General features: G+C 52.1%; 1 protein-coding gene across 4 annotated transcripts in view; it reads right to left on the bottom strand.

Annotated features, from left to right (window-relative positions):
- CARD11 (caspase recruitment domain family member 11) overlaps window positions 1-16,652 on the bottom strand; it is a 104,926-nt gene that overhangs the window by 33,402 nt on the left and 54,872 nt on the right. Inside the window, exons 2-3 of one of the 4 annotated variants that reach the window (XM_029946409.1) lie at window positions 6,131-6,264; window positions 2,268-2,484 (exon numbers count right to left, since the gene is read on the bottom strand). Coding sequence is in view for 3 of the 4 variants with exons in the window: in XM_029946407.1 (XP_029802267.1) it covers window positions 540-549 (10 nt within the window). In the remaining variant the exon portion in view is untranslated. Of the gene's footprint in view, window positions 1-539; window positions 717-2,267; window positions 2,485-6,130; window positions 6,265-16,652 lie in introns of those variants that run through there. The other 3 variants (XM_029946408.1, XM_029946407.1, XM_029946410.1) reach the window with 3 other exon arrangements.

The raw sequence follows: 16,652 nt of genomic DNA, 5'->3' as shown, positions 1-16,652 counted from the left end.
GACAAAGGGGAGACCTCTCTTTTTTCCTTGGTCAGTCTAGCTAAAGTTTGTCAATTTTGTTGTTATTTCAAAGAGCCACCTTTTTACTGGAAACTAATGTCACACTGTGTGTCAGATATTCTCAAATAAAAAATAAAAACAAAGAGTCAATTTTTGGTTTCACTGCCTTCTCTCTATTGCTTTCTTATGCTCTAAGTCACTTATTTCTGTACTAATCTTTGTTATTTCCCTCCTCCTGCTTACTCTGGGTTTAGTTTGCTCTTCTTTTTCTAGTTTCGTAAGGTCAAAAGCTAGGTTGCGGACATCGTTTTAAGTAAAAGGATTGGGGCTATGAATTTCCCTTCAAAACTGCTGCCTCAGCCGGGTCCCTTCTGCTTCGGTGCGGGGCGTTTTTATTCTACACCTCAAAGTAGGTTGTCTAATTTCCTTCCTGACTCTTTCTTTGACTCACTAGTTATTTAAGAGTGTGCTGTCCCCCCACCCCCCAATCTCTCTGTTATTTATTTCCAATTTCATGGCATTGTGGCTGGAAAACATACCCTGTATCATTTCTGTAAGCTTGCTGACGCTTGCTGTGGGGACCAATGTGTGTTCGGCCTCGGACGACGTTCAGGCTTCAGAAGCAGGTGTCCTGCTGCCGCTGGGCGGAGTCCGCTCCGGTTACATCCGGTTCGCGCCTCGGGGTTCCAGTCCTCTGTTTCCGGTTGTTCTGCTCGCTGGTGGGTCCATCCATCATTGAAAGTAGGCCTGGGAGCCCGCGACTGCTCAGCTAATTGTTCAGTTTGGCTGTGTTATGTATTATTCATTACAAGAATCTACTGTTATTTATTTACCCATTTCTCTTCTGACAAATGTTTAATTTCCCCCAGTGCTTTACGTGGACACTTGGTCCTGCTTGTGGTAGGAAACAATGGAAGCATCGGAGACACTTCCTTTTGTACTATGGAGTCACACCTTTGCAAAAAAATTTTTTTTCTCATGTTTATTTTTGAGAGAGAGAGAGAGAGAGAAAGAGACAGAACATGAGCAGGGGAGGGGCAGAGAGAGAGGGAGACAGAATCCGAAGCAGGCTCCAGGCTCTGAGCTGTCAGCACAGAGCCCGACATGGGGCTCGAACCCACGAACTGTGAGACCTGAGCTAAGTTGGACACTTAACCGACTGAGCCCCCCAGGTGCCCCAGTGGAGTTAACATCTTAAAGGGATGTGGTGACATAAAAACATCCTAAGACATTGGATTTTAAAAGGCACTTTTCAGGGGCACCTGAGGGGCTCAGCTGCTGAAGCGTCTGACTCTTGGTTTTGGCTCAGGTCAGGATCTTGCAGTTCGTGGGTTCAAGCTCCACATTGGGCTCTGCGCTGACAGTGTGGAGCCTGTTTGGGATTCTCTCACTTCCTCTCTGTCCCTCCCCTGGCCCCTCTCAAAATAAATAAATAAAACTAAAAAAAAAAAAGGCAGGTTTCAGAATACATACATGTAGTGTAATAGAAATAAAATCAGTCTTGGTCTCGGTTTGTGCCGCAGATCCCAGGACTCTTGGGATCCTCCGAGTAATGAGTGTTCTCTGAGGGTAGTGAGGTGACTCTGGCTAAGGGGCACCAGCACCCTCCAGTGGGGGCCGGATGCCAAGCAAACTATGTGGTTAGAGGGTTATGACTTTCAGCCCCACATCCCTACCTCCAGGGAGGGGAGAGAGAGGCTGGGAAATGAGCTCAGCCATCAGGAGTGAGTGATTTAATCACTCATGGCTGTGTTAATGAACCCTTGATAAAAATCCTTCAACAGTGGAGTTCAAGGAGCTTCCGAGTCAGTGAATAAACGTGCCATCTGGGAGGGTGGCGCCCCTCAACCTCGTGGAGACAGAGGCTCCCACACTCGGGGACCCTTCTGGACTCTGCCCTTTCTCTCCCCCTCCAGGTGGTTTTTTTTTTTTTGGCGCCTGGTAAAGTGCAATAATAAGTACAGTGTCTTCCCGGGGTGTGGGAGTCGCTTCAGCCAAGTACTGACCCCGAAGAGGGGCGTGGAAACCCCAGATTTGCAGCTGCGGCTCAGGGACGGTCTGAATGGCGGCTGAAGGGAGGGTGGGCGCCTGGGGGGTCTTTGCTGACTCTGCAGAGTGAGTGTTGGGATTGAGTGGAGGGGTTGCATACTCCGTGTCGGAGACCTGGGTGGCGTGTGGAAAGCGTAACATGCTTGGTGTCAGGACATCGTCACATGTTTGGGATCAGGAAGGGGACGTCACAGCAGGGTACAGATCAGACCACTTACGTCAGGCACCGTGCGGCAGGACTGATTGTACAGGCGTGTGTGCATGCGCTCAGAAGATCGGCAGGGGACACAGGGAGGAAGAAAAAGGTTCCAGAGTCAGATCACACTGTCCACATCTGCGAGCAGGCCAAGTTTGGAGGTTAGGGCTCGCGGGGTGCGGACGTTACTCTGTTTGGGGACTTACAGCAGAGCAGTCTCAGTACGTTACTTGCGCTGTCTGGGGAATAAAGAACAATCAACCAAGACGAAAGCCCCATGTGGAGCAGCAGATACACTGATGTCCCCCGTCTGCGCCCCGCTCAGGTCTAGGGGGACCACAGTGCTGACCGCTTGTGTGCACCAAGTAAACCCTCCAGCCGGTGGACTGACCGGTGCCCGGGCTGGGGGTTTCATGTGGGGGCCAGAGAGACCGGGGCGGGGGTTGTTGGTCAGAAGGTGGCAGTGGGGGGAGCAGAGCTGGCTCACCGTGCAGCCAAGGCACAGGTGGGGGGGGCAGAGAAGGAAGGGGGAGGCAGGCAGAGGGGGCCGGTCTGCTGAGCGAGTCCTCAGGGAGAGGCAGCAGCGGGCCCAGGGGAAGCGGCAGGAGCGGTCTCTCTCCACTTTTGGCCCCGTCAGCCTTGGCCTTGTGTCCCTGCTCTAGGCCCCCGAGAGCCTCCCTATCAATCGGAGCTGCTGGGAGTGGGTGTTCATGAGCTGCAACTGCCTTAAAGTAACTAAAAATGAGGACCCTGGGTGCCCGGGCAGCTCAGTTGGTTGAGCGTCTGATTTTGGCCCAGGATGTGATCTCATGGTTTACGCAGTCAAGCCCCACATCGGGCTCTGAGCTGACATCGTGGAGCTGCTCGGGATTCTCTCTCTCTGTCCCTCTCCCACTCATGCTCTTCCTCTCTCTCAAAATAAACAAACTGTATTAAAAAAAAATGAGGACCCCCCATCCCCGTTCCAGGCAGGGAGCTCTCCACAGACAACAGCCTGACTCACAGACTTCTCTGAGCCCTGGTGCCGACACAGGGCACGGCCAGCGGGGCCACGCGGTGAGCTCGGAGATCGGTGTCACGTGACCGCCCCCTCCCCCAGCCGCTCACCCTGACCCAGAGTCAGTACAACCGTTTCTATTCACAAAGCAGAACGTCCTGACCTAGTCTGTTTTACACTCAATATCCTGAGCATGTGATTCAACACGTTTAGTGAGCCCGTGGCAGACCCTGCTATCTGTCCCTCCCCCCTTCCTCCTGCTTTGAGAATCCTCAGGTTTTTCAGGCATCAGCTGCCTGGTGCTCCAGGGAGGCCGGGCATCTTCCGCGCTGCAGTGAGCAAGCTGATCATTTCGTCTGTACCAGTGGCTTAAGAAAAAGCACCCAAAGGGCCTTACGCCACACACACAACCCGGGGCGACATGTGCTGGGGGGCGTCCCAGTGCATTCCCTGGGCCTTTGACAGGAACGCAAGGAAGGAACAGTCGCCCAGCTTTCACATGTTCGCAGGTGAAGGTGTGTGTGATGCCAGGGGTTGTGCAGCCCTCTTGTGACCTGAGGACTCACCTGAGAACAAAACCTAATGCCCCAGCATGGCAGAGCAAAGAGATGGAAAGAACCTGGGTCCTTGATGTCACCTCCTGGGCACTGACCCTCCACCAGACCTCTCCCACTACCAACTCCTATGCAGTATGATCAGTGCCCTTTGCCCTGAGCCATTTTAAATTGGATTGACTATTAATGTGCCCCAGAGCCTCCTGACTGGTGAGAACATCCACTCACTACAGCGACCAGCTAAGCGTGGTGGCCTGAGAGCCAGGTGCTCACAGGCTTACGTTTTTTAAGAGAATCAAAGGCCTGTGCCTAGAAGTTAGTTAACTGGCAGCTCTGGGCAGGGAGACAAGCAGGTCTGGATGGAGCCGGGAAGCGTTTTTGGCTGCCTATCCTGGGCAAAGGAGGTTGTGCGGGCACTTGTGAAGCAACAGAAACCCTCCTCCAGGGACGGGGGGCCACACGGACACCCCAGCAGGCCTGTCCGTGGGTGCTGCTGGGAAGGAGGAGAATAAAAAGGAAGTAGGAAATGGCTAGAGCAAAGCCTTTCCCCCCCGCAAAAGTAAATGTGAGTTAACGACAGCCCTGACCCAGTGTAAATGTGCCCCGTCACTGACACCCTGTGCACCTCGGCGCCTTCGCAAACACGCTCAAGTAAAATCCGTGAGAACTGTGTACTCTGTGAGCGCCCTGAGCCACGGGGCCAGCTTGCTCGACGCCGTGAACCCCTTCCCACCAGCAGAGCAGGGTGAGTGCCGGCCGCCTGCACAGGCCGTTGTGGGGCGTGGGCAGGGCTGCGGAGGAGGTGGGGGTGACCCTGATGGTGGGACAGAAGTGGCTGCCAGGCTGGCTGCTCCCATGTGCCAGGCGCTGTACCTATCATCTCCTTCCATTGTCACGGGAACCCAGAGGGGGATGGGATCATCCCCGGTCCACAGACAAGTCGTCTGGACTAAACGGTGTCCCCCTAAATTAGGAATGATGACCTGGCCCACCTGTCTCCACCTGAGGGCCAAAGACTCAGGTGAGCGGTGACTCGCCTCCCGGCCTCCCATGGTGGCTGAAATAAACTTTGGGACTGGAAAACAGGCAGGCTTGATCCAGAAGGAGGTGGACGTGCAGGCCACACGCCCTAGGCTTCCCTCCTTGGATTGATCCCTGGGAAAACCAGCCTGTATGTCCGCAGGCTTGTGCGGGGGTGGTCTGCATCGTGCATCCAGGCCCCAGAAAGCACACCGATGTCCTGACACAGGAGAGGGGATGAGTGACATTGCCACATGTTACGGTGGTGGGAGCGGAAAGGAAAAGGCCTCGCCCATCCCCGGTGACAGACCTTGGGATGGGACATGGAGCAAAGCAGCAAGTCACAGGGCACACCTGATGCGACACTGTCCACACACGTCCCTGAAACACACACAACTAGACCATGCAGTCAAGGACATACAGCAAAACTATACCAAGGAGCCAGGAACTGATAGAAACCGAGTGGCAGCCCCCATGGGGAGGGCAGCACAGCGACGGTGATGCCCAGGGACATCCAGGGGACACTGGTGATGCTGGGAACTGGCGTGCGGCTTAGCTAGGGACATGACGTCCATTTCATCACTGTCTCACACACACACAAAGTATTTTATGGGCAAAGAGTGGCGCGCGCGTAGCTACTTCAGAGAAAAAACCATCATGGACACTGTTTCAGATGTAGTTCCTTCCCACGCGCTCTGCTGTAAGTCAGCCTGACTCAGCCCGGTCTCTTGGGATGACTCCACCAGCTGGTGTCCCGCTCCAGGCACTTTCCTCGAAAACAATTTGCCCAGAAATGCACCCTCAGATGCGACACCCCGACAGCCCATCACGCCACTGCCATCAGGCACGCCCGGCACGCAGGCCAGCGCCCGCTGAGGCCTCCGGTCCTCAGGCAAACCCTAGATCACATGGGTCTTTTCAGAAACAGCAAGAAAAGCAAGGTCAAGGTTCCCGGGCCAGATGCTGCAGGAAGGGCGCCTCTGCTCGCTTTTTCAGAAGTCAGAGAGCTGACCTGCCCGGGACAAAGTCCATGGCAGCTGCGGGTCTCACCTGCCCCCTTCATTCACTTGAAACACTATGGCTGTTTCAACGATGTTTCAAATCTTGATCGTGGCCCTGTGACCCTACACGGCTTCCCTCCTGCTGGCTTCCGGGGTCTCACCGCGATCCGCGTCTCAGGCCGGCCAGTCTCCCCTCGTTCTTCCGCAGACCAGCTCACTGCACCTCCCTCTGCGTACCTCCCCCACCACATCCCTGTCAAGTCTCAGCTAAGCCTTGCCTTGCGTTCTATACACCAGACGTCACACAAAGTACCTGGCATGTGGTTGGGGCTCAGCAGGCAGCAGCCGCTGTCCCGATATGGAGGTCCAACTTCCACTCCTCCGGGCTGGCACCCGTCCTTTCCCGAGCCAGTCTTCCTCTGGGTCTAGAGCGGTGATGGCTGGAATCTACAAAAGGAAAGATAACATGACTTGGCACGGGGCAGAGGTTGGAGACAGAACCATTCAAGTATCAGAGAGATGCCCTGCTTTGGAAGAAGAGGTTAGAAAATCCCAGGTGACATCTCTCCAGGTGACAGTGACACAGGGGACCATGGCCAGGGACTGCTGGGGAGAAGTGTTTCTGTTCCGGGCCATGGCCAGCCTGGAAGGCCACTGGCCACATGTCCCGAGACATCTGGGACTGGGCAGAAGAACAACGGGCAGGTTAGTCCTGGCCAGGGCGGAAGGTTCTTAGAAAGTCTTTGATAGGAGTGTTCGCAGAGTGGAGACGTTCTAACTGGCTACGAAATCGTTAGGTCAAAAGCGGCAAAGTGCACTGCTGCACCCACAAGAGCTCCCCTCACCGCGAATTATGTCTTCACCCCCTGCACACCCATGGGTCTGGGCAGGAGCACGGCACGCTCTGTGATTCCCCCAGGTGGTGTTCCTTAGGAGACCGGCAAGGCCATCCAGGAGCCCCGGAGAGGAAGGCCGGGGAGGGGCAAGGGGAGGCCTTACCCCTGAGAAGGTGAGGTGGGGGGCCTGACGCGTGGCCCACAGCTGCCGGGGTCCTTGTGGTCGGGGCCTCGGGCAGCTGTTCCTGGACCGACCGCTCTTAGCAGTGACAGGGACCCTGGGATATCACTGTTTAATCAGGAACTTGCTTGGTTTTGGCTTTGAGAATTAATCATGGGTGACACCAGATCTCCCAGGGCTGATAGAAGCTGTTCTTGTCGGCTGTCAGCCCACATCAGAGTGAGCTGTCACAGGCCCTCAGCCCCGGGGAGGTGGCAGTCACTTGCTTCTCTGGAGGACACCATCTCCTTCCTCTCTTTGTGGCCTCCCTGCTCCATAGCTGGGCCAGCACTGTGGGGCAAAGGCTGGGGCAGCAGGTGACCTTCACGGCCAAGGGAGATCAGCGGGTGGCCCGCAGGCCAATGAGCAGAGGCAAACGGGAATTCTACTTCTCCAAATTGGCAACAAAGAGCAAGAGAACATGCATTTCTTTTACAATCAGAAGAAAAGGTTTCCTACAAAATTAATTGTAAGAAGAATTTTAAGAGCACGAAAGGAAAACGAGATTTGCACAGGGTTGTAGAACTGCCCAAAATGTCAACATCGGGTGGAAAAATGGAGACACGAGCCAACCAGTACTGAAGCTGAACTTTCTATTTCTGCTGTGAGAACTTTGATTACACCCTCAGGAACTTGGTCGTAAGTTCAGGAAAATTTATAGGATATGTCTCATGAGAGACTACCTTCCTGGTATAATGTTTCACCGGTGGAAACATCATCCCCGATGCTTACAGACTTACCCTGTGCCAGGCACTTGCCAAGCACGACTGATAAACCTCAAAAAGCCTCTGAGGTGGGTGGCCCTTTATCATTGCTACTATCCTCACTATTTTCTAGCCAAGAAAACCAAGCCCAGGAGAGGTTCAGAGTCACATAGTCAGCATGGAAGTCAGGATTTGGACCCCAGTTTCTCTGACTTACTCTTCTTACCATACAGCATCTAGAATTGCTTCTTAAAAAATTAAAATTCACTTTGAGAAGGACTGTAAGCAGAAAGCGTATGCGTACTTAGTTCCTGAAATATCACTTTTACGTGCAAACTTCAGACAGAAGTAAAACTGTATTCTAAGATTGCAGCTATTGGCTCAGGGTTAAAAAGAACAATGATTGCTTCTCAAAAAAGGAATTTTTTGGTGAGCTGTTAGCTGGTATTCAAACACAGTCAAAACCCATTCGCCCTACAGCAAAGCTGTTTCATCGACCAGCCGTGCTACTTTGTCCCCTCCTACTTAAGAATAAACAGAGAGCCAAGGATCACTTGATGTTCAAGGAAAGTCTTCCTGTGAAAGGAAGAGATGGAAAGAGACAGGTTGATACAAAGAACTTGTAGGAAGCAGAAAATGCACAGAATAAGAGAAAACTTAAAAAAAAATCCCACCCACACCCTGATCATTAAAATCCATTGAGATGAAATAAGATATTGCATCCTTGAAACAAGAGTAGGATGCTATGAAAAAAGAATAATCAAAGAACAAGGAAGAGTTCTTAGCAATTAAAATAAAGCGCTAGGTGGGGCAGCTGGGTGGCTTAATTGGTTAAGCGGTGGCTTTCGCTCAGGTCATGATCTCATGGTTTGTGAGTTCAAGCCCCGCGTTGGACTCTGTGCTGACAGCTCAGAGCCTGGAGCCTGCTTCGGATTCTGTATTTCCTTCTCTCTCTGCCCTTCCGCTGCTCATACTCTGTCTCTGTGTCTCTCAAAAATAAGCAAACATTTAAAAATAAAATAAAATAAAATAAAGTACCAGAAATTTATCAATAGAAAGTCTGGAATACAAAGTTGAGGAAATCTTCCAGAAAATCAATACAGAGAAGAAAGATAAGAAAGGGCAGGAAAATGAGGTTAATTTAGGTTTAGTAGCCAATAACTGGAAATCCTGCAAAGAGAGTGAAAAAGTTATGTTTCCTTTCTTATCTAGTTTTTGGGGATATAATGTAAAGGGATGAAATTATCAGAGAAATAATATTATAGGATTCTCTCCAGATGTAAGAGCAAGAGTCTTCAGATTTAAATGGCCCTTTGGGTCCTCAGTACAATCAGAGGAGAAAGTACCTTCTTAGAACATTGTTGTGAAATTTCAGGCCATCAGAAATAAGAGAAGACCCTAAAAGCTTTCAGAAACATCAGGTCATATACAAAGGACTAGAAGTAAGTTTGGGATCAGACCTTTCAATAGCAATTCTGGAAGCTGGAAGACAATGAGGCAATGGCTTCACATTTGTGATGGAAAATATGTTTTGACCTAGAATTCTATTACACCACCACCAAACTATTAGGCATGAAGATAGGATGATATTATTTTCAGAAAAGCAGACTCTAAACATTTATCTCCCTTGTACCCCTTCTTAAGAGGCTACTAGAGGATATGCTCTGGTAAAATGAGGGATGAAAACAATAAAGAGGAAGGTACAGAGCTCAGGAAACAGAAAACCTAACTGGACAAAGCAGCAAGGAAAATTCCAAGATGAGAGAGATGTGGCAAGACGCAGCTGGCCAGGATTAGGGCAGGATCACACAGAGGCCACTAGAGGGAGGTGGCCAGGGGAGAAATGGAATAGTCATCTGATATATTTCATAATTTAGGAAATGATATTGTTAGGCAAATGACAGAACTGTGAGATGAAAAAATAATGAAGGATTGGCACATAAAAAACTCGCAACAAATGAAAAAAAAGGCAATATTAACTCCAGGAGAAAATAAAAAAGATAAGAAACAGTCACAGCATACAACTTGCCTCAACATAAATAATATTTACATAGTAACCATAACGTAACACACAAACCTGTGATCTAAATGCACTGACAGAATGGAGGAAGGGCAGATGCATGGAGTAGGCTACTCAGAAAAGAGGGCTTATCTACCTAAGAGTATGTCAATAAATAATGCCTTAAAATGGGTATGTTGGTAAACAGCAATGCAAACCTACTGCTTAGAAATAAGGAGATAAATAACAGAAGAAAAAACAACAATGAAGATGAGGTAGCAGTGGTTACTTCTGGGGATTAGGACGTGGGGATGGTGATGGCTAGGCTGGGACATTCAACTCATGACATGTATGATCTTGGTAAAAAAAATTAATAAAAAAATAACAGGTCAATTGTTGGAAATATGGGCAATACATTTAAGTATAAAGAATCAAACAGTTCTGGGGCACCTGGGTGGCTGAGTCGGTTGGGTGTCCAACTTCGGTTCAGGTCATGATCTCACAGTTCGTGGGTTTGAGCCCCATGTCAGCTCTGCGCTGACAGCTCTGAGCCTGGAATCTGCTGCAGATTCTGTGTCTCCCTCTCTCTCTGCCCCTCCCCTGCTCACACTCTGTCTCTCTCTCTCAAAAATAAACATTATCACTTCTCAGCCTTTTGGCTAAGATCAAGTGCACTATCAAAAATAAACGTTAAAAAAAAAAGAATCAAATAGTTACTTCCATTGTCTCTACACTTAACCTGTTCTGTCTCTTGTAGTGCTTTCCCAGATGTCACCTTGCTTCACAGGAGCTCCATAAGACAGGTTTTAACATTCCCATTTTATGATTGGTGGGATCAGAGAGCCAAATAACGGGGTGAGTCCCATAGAAACGGCGTGGCAGAGTTTCCAAGTCAGCCCTCCTGGACTCCAAGCCCCCTGATCTTAATTAAACTAGCAATCATCAGGAATAACATTTATGAAGCATCTAACCTAGCCGATTAGGTCCCTTGCTTCCTGGGCTCCATACCTTTCTCTTTATTGCTTTGGCCCTCATTTCGCTGGGGCATCCCACTATAGCTGGCTATGAAGATGGACACAGCAGCAGCTGTCGGCAGACGCTGTGCTGCATGGTCCGTGCAGATCATCTCATTTAACACGACAACCCTGTGAGGCACGTACCACTGGGCCATTTTATAGAAGAGAGCGTCAGGAAGCTTCTGTCCCCTGCGCACGCCTGTCTCATCTCCCGTAGGACTCAGCACAGGCTCTCACTCTTCCTGGCTGCTCCAAAAACATATCTGTTGGGTGAATAAATATCAAATCCCGAATCAAATAAACAACGAGGCTGTTATTAGATCAAATCCAGGGAGTGCCCAGCCCTTTGGAAAAGAGCTGTCGTTATGGGAGAGACCCCTCTTCTCTCCAGGAGCTGCCCCGGGGCGAAAGCCCTGGAAGCAGAAGGGGGTCATCGGGCAGTCAGATAAATGCATCTCTGGTTAATGGATCTCCCTGGATGACCAGAGTGAGAGGCATGAAATGGAGGGTTTAATTATTCCAAAGAAACCTCCACTTAACTGAAAGGATTTCTGGCCAAAAAAAAGAAAAGGAAAAAATTATTTAAAAGGATGACCTACTGCCTGTGAGGAAGGACCGAAGAGACACTGGTCCAGCTGTCTATGTGTTCACGGTCTTGGACACGAAGCTTTATGGAGAGAGACCAGAACCGTCCCTCCCGTGGGCCTCATGCACACAGCCCCCCGAAGCCCTCATTCCTATAAAAAGGACATGTAGAGAAACAGCTAGAAAAGCAGCCGCCCTGCAGGGTCCTTCCCTGGGGCCCCAGTTGACTTTGCAGCCTGAGTCCCCAGCTCTTCACTGGGATGACAGTATTTCTCGTCAGCACGGGCGCCACGGTCAGTAGGGCTCCGCCGATACGTATTTTGAAAGCGGCAATTATTGTTGTAAACCTGCAGGGGTATGGCAGACACTGCCAGCTGCCAACCTAACATCCATTCTCTCCTACCTATTAAGAGAGCCCCTTTTCTGTGTGGAGCATTCCTGTGCCCATCAAAAACTTGTGCCTGCAGACTCTCTGGTAAGTAGAGATGCTGTGTGACAGGATTCTGGCCAACGGGATGCACATGGAAGTTTCTGGAGACATTTAGAAGGGCTCTTTGAGAGCTGGGTGGCAGAATCAGGGGGAGAAGAGCCTTTTATTTGTCCCAGTCTTCCTACCTGGAATGCAGATGCAATGCTCTGAGTCAGAGCAGCTATTTTGTGAGCTTGAGGACAAAGGCCACACCCTAAGTAAGGATCCCTAGCATTTCTGGGTCCAAGCTAACCTTTGAGTTCTTGGTTCATGAGAAGAACAAAATCCCTAATATCCCTTTTACACAAAACTCTGATTCTGTTTTAAACAAGTAAGATCCAAGCCTTTGAAGAAAGTCATACTGATCCCAGCCACAGCCCCATCTCTGACTAACCGTCTTTTCTGTTTGTTTGCTCTGGTTCCTTTTTCTCTAGATACAAAACCAGAGTAAACAAACTAGTAAGGACCAACATGGGGTAGCCCGTGCAGACTGCCACGGGGAAACGGAACAGGGGGTCTCCGAGGGGCCAGCAGACCAGGAGGAGATAAGGCACAGCCCAGGGAATGCTACCAGATGACGCTCCTGGCTCGCAGCGCACAGGCCGGGAGATTCATGGCACCTGCCCACCAGGGTCCTCCGTTCCCAGTCACACCTCCGGCCGCTGTCACATCCACTGGAATCCCTCTCTTCTCTCAGTCAGCCCTTGTTCTTCCCAGGTGCACCGCCACCCTCCCCCCACCCCCTCCTCGGGGACCAGGCTCCCTGTAAACACACCCGGAGCTGCTCAAGATGCTTCGTCTGTCTGTCCGTCCATCCATCCATCTACTTTCAGGTAACCAGGGCAAAGGGACAATGGTTTCTTTTGTGGAAGAAAAATGTCTCGACCTGATATCTTTTAGGAAGGAGTATGCACATCAGAAGTCAGGGCCAGGGGTGGGACAGTAGGGAGCACGGCACACTTACTGAATGCAGAGACTGAGGCCATGGCAGGCCTCCCCCCCTGCCCTGTCCTCAGGCCTGTCACCCATCCCAGTTTCTACAGGGGCTTCTGACCTGCGCCGAGGCCAAGATCTTAGGAAGGATGCATGCCTCCTGCATTACCAAAGAATGCTGCTTCCCCTCCAGCTCTCACTTTCCTACCACGACCACAGAGAAGCTTTGGAAGGGAGCACAATGCAGAACGACAGATTTGGGTTGTTCTGAAATGCGAATCCATTTACCGCATCGGCTCTCCTGTGTTCCATCCCATGCTCTCGGGAGCCCCAGCGAGATGGCTCAGCCAAACCTAAGTGTGGTCTTGCTGTGGGGTTGGCCGGGGGGTGGGGAGCCTTGGCCTTGGTGACAATGAAATACCGTTCTCTCCCGCTCTTGTCTCGGAAGCCTGGGCAGCAAAGCACCTTTGCTATGGTGCCTTGGGGCCAGGTCCCTGAGACCTCCAGTGGATTCCAATTCAGCAGCCTTCCGGACTCTCGAAGGTCCTCTGCTTCATCTGGGGACCCACTGGCAGATTCTTCATCGAATGGTTGGGGTTGGGAGAAACTTGGGAGAGTCCACAGTCCCCCTGAATGCCTCATGTCAGGCCTGGGTTTGCTGTTGTGCTAACATGTGGGTGTTCAAGAAAGGTCGCTGAGGACAAACACTCTCAGGACCTAAGGTACTATGGTAAGAATACTCCATCGTCACAGAACTGTACTGAGTAGTCTGCTACCGAAGCACTTGGTGGCAGGCGATACGCTGAGCCCAGGCGGCTGCCCATTCAGACCCCTCCCAGCAGGACGCGGCTCCCCCTCCCAGAAGGGACCAACGTTCCGGTGCTTTCCACCTGGTTTTGCACTCACTCCTTTGCACACTCAATGGGATCCCTGGAGAGGGCTTGTGTTGTGCTCATTTGTGAGTCCCCAGCATGCAGTGAGCTCTCTGCACATCTGCCCAGAGCTCGAACGAATAGGACTCCTCCTGGAGTCCGGCCCAGAGTCCTCCTGGATGCGTGGAGTTCCTACTATGCACGAGCAGCCCCAAAGCAGGACGTGGAGTGTGCATTTCAGTGCATGCATCTGAGGTGTAACTCCAGCACAAGAGGAGGAAGGAGAGAGCAAGCTGCTCTTTGGTCTGGGGAGCTGGGGAGGCGGTTTGGGAGGGGAGAAGCTGGACAGAGGAAAGACATGGCCCTACACAGGACCCTGCTCCTGGGACTGGCCTGTGGGGGGAGGGGGGAGGCGAGGATCTTTCAAGCCAAAAGGTTGGGCCCTTGCATTTCACAGAAAACGTTACCAGCGCCATCAAGTGAGAGCCCCACTCGGAGAGCAGCCGGGATGAGACTGGAAGGCTCCAGGGGAGCCACATGGGGATCTTAAATCCCCGATCTGCTTCCTCCTCGTCTTGCTTGGCTGGTTCTGGAAGCCCCAGGAGCTCAAGCCCAGGTTAGAAGGCAGAGGCCATGTGTCTCTCAGGGGGCGGGGGATGCCTGGGAGGTTGGGAAGGGGACACGTCGGGGCGGACCCCAGCAGGGCAGTGGGAGCCCTATGTACTCAGTCACTCATGGGAGTCAACAGGCATTAGCCGTGAAAGAAACCTGCCTTCACGTCGAGAAGGTTTGGGGGGAAAGACTTTCCTTGCGATGACACACAAGTGACAAATTCAGGGATGTTCAGAGTGAAGTGGGGGACTGTGGCTGATGGGAAGGAGGAGGAAGCAGGGCCGGGGGTGGGGAGAGGGAGGAGGAAGGCTGGGGCGGCAGTGGCAGGTGGTGCCACTCAGTGATGGCAGATCAGGGGCTCGGAGAGGGAATCTTCCAGAGGGACAAGCAGCGGGCTGCTCAGAGGGGCTCACGTCCAAGGCCCAGGGCTGGTCCGCAGCCTCATAAGCTTCTAGCAGCGAGGTGGGCCAGTCCCTCTCTTCTGCATTCATCAGGAGCACCGAAAACACTCAGCATCGATGTGGTAACAGCTGACGATGCATTTGTCACTGTGGGAATTATCATAGGAACCGGTAAACGTGGTACACTTCAAAGTAGGTTTCCACAACCCTGCAGACGATTTCAATCAACAAGCAGGTCAGTATCTAGAAGAAGGCAGATTTCAGGTTTCTTCCTACGGGAAGCGGGTGTCGGTGGGGGGCGTGTCTGGATCCTGCTTCTGATGCCTCCACCCATGTCCATGCATAACACCAGCAAGCGAAATCAGGGAGCAAAAGCAGCAAAAATCCATCCAGTCAGGAGGGCAGCCGGTCTGAGGCTCTGGCTTTCTGGGGGCTGTATGGGGACCCCTGAGACTTCTTCTCAAACGACCTTCAGGTCTGAGCGAAGCTAGGGCAGGAAGCAGCGGCCCGGGGCGTCATGTGGACCTCAGACTTTCCTATTTTTACCCTGAGGTATTCAAGGCTTGAGGTCAGAGCAGTACTTTCTCTGACATGGGTTCCCTGGGCAGATTTGCAGGCAGCAGCAGAAGGGACAGAGGGTGGGGGGTTGAGGGCCAGAGAGACGAATCCTGCAGACTCTTTCGGTGTAGACCTGCAGAGCTGGGGGGTTGGGGGGAATCGCATGCAAGGAAGGTGTAGCCCCTGTCCTTGGGAGGTTAAAGTACATGGTGCTTGTTGGCGAGAAGAGACCTCACCCCCCACCCGGCCCAAAGAAGATGGGGGCTGTGGCCAGAGGATCACAGGAATTCTACCCTAAGAAGAGAGCCGAGCCCAAACACCTTTGCATAAGGAGATAAAACTATGTGTCCTGGTGGGAAGCACATGGTCCAAAAGGGAGGGAAGGTCCTGGATTTGAGCTCCAGTTCTGCCATTTGCTGCTGTGTGGCTTGTGGTGGGTTGCTTCACCTCTCTGAACCCCCACTTCTTGGTCTGTAGAGCTGGACAAGGACCCCTAACAGCTTAGGGCTGCTGCGGTGCATGTGGTAGGCGCTTAACCACGGATTCCAGCCCTTCAGAAGCCAACGGCACACTCGAGATGGAAACGAGGTGTCTCCCTGGGCACCCCGTGTAACCACCTACACGGGCAGAACTTTGAGAAAATCGTCAAAGATTTCCTGTCAAGCCTTTCTGGGCTTACGGTTGGCATCCACTCACCGGGCACGGTTAGCATCGCCATGTCCCCTGTGCTGCTTACGGACTCCGTAGGGGCCCCTCTTACTTCCTCGGGTGCCCTGCGGTCCAGCTGGTGCCTGGCACACACAGGCGCTGAATATTCATAAAGGGATTGATTTCCATGCATAAGCACTGGCTGTCTTCTCATTCTGGCTTTGTCCCTTCAGTGGGGAAGACCTTTCTGTCCGCCCACCCTGAGGGCTGTCGCCACCACAGCCTGACGGGATCACACGCCCTTCATTTGCCTCATTCTGCTGCGCCTGCAATTTGGACCCAAGCGCCAATCTATCTCAGCCTCTCAGTCAGTCATGGATTATGTCCCTCCAACTTGTGACCTGCGGAGACAGAGTGATCTGGCCACAAACCGTCCTAACTGGGTAAGCTGCAGAAGGGCCAGCTGGTCCAACACTCTGTCGGGAAGAAGAACTCTTGTCATTTGCTGGCGTCCCCGAACGTGGCTCTCAGTGTGCTGGCAGCTGCGATCTCTCTTCGCAGGGTGCCCCTCCCCCACAGCACTCCACTCCACCCCCCAGTCCAAGGATTTTCTCCATCATCAAGGAGAGCCCGTTCTAGCCAGTGGTGCACGCGAATTCGGTCCAGTCTGGAATCCTAATTCTTTGAGAATTGATAACCCAATACCAGCCAGCATTTTCCAGACTCAATGCCGAGGGCTTCACTGCCTCGCTGTGAAAGGTCACCAGCGGACCTTTGGGGGACACAATACCTCTCATGCCATGGGCACTCATTCGACATCAGAGGAGGCGGCAGAACAACTTGGCAACAAAACCCACCACGGACGGCAGGGGTGGAGGCAGGCAGAGTCTGAGAAAAGATCGCTGTGGCACAGAAAAGCTGGAAAGAGACCGTCGGCAAACCCAGTGTGTCACGCAGGGGCGTCAGTCACCTCATCTCAGAT

Source organism: Suricata suricatta, chromosome 8 (assembly GCF_006229205.1).
Source record: "Suricata suricatta isolate VVHF042 chromosome 8, meerkat_22Aug2017_6uvM2_HiC, whole genome shotgun sequence".
Classification (NCBI taxonomy): domain Eukaryota; kingdom Metazoa; phylum Chordata; class Mammalia; order Carnivora; family Herpestidae; genus Suricata; species Suricata suricatta.
This window is presented reverse-complemented; position numbering and strand designations above follow the sequence as displayed.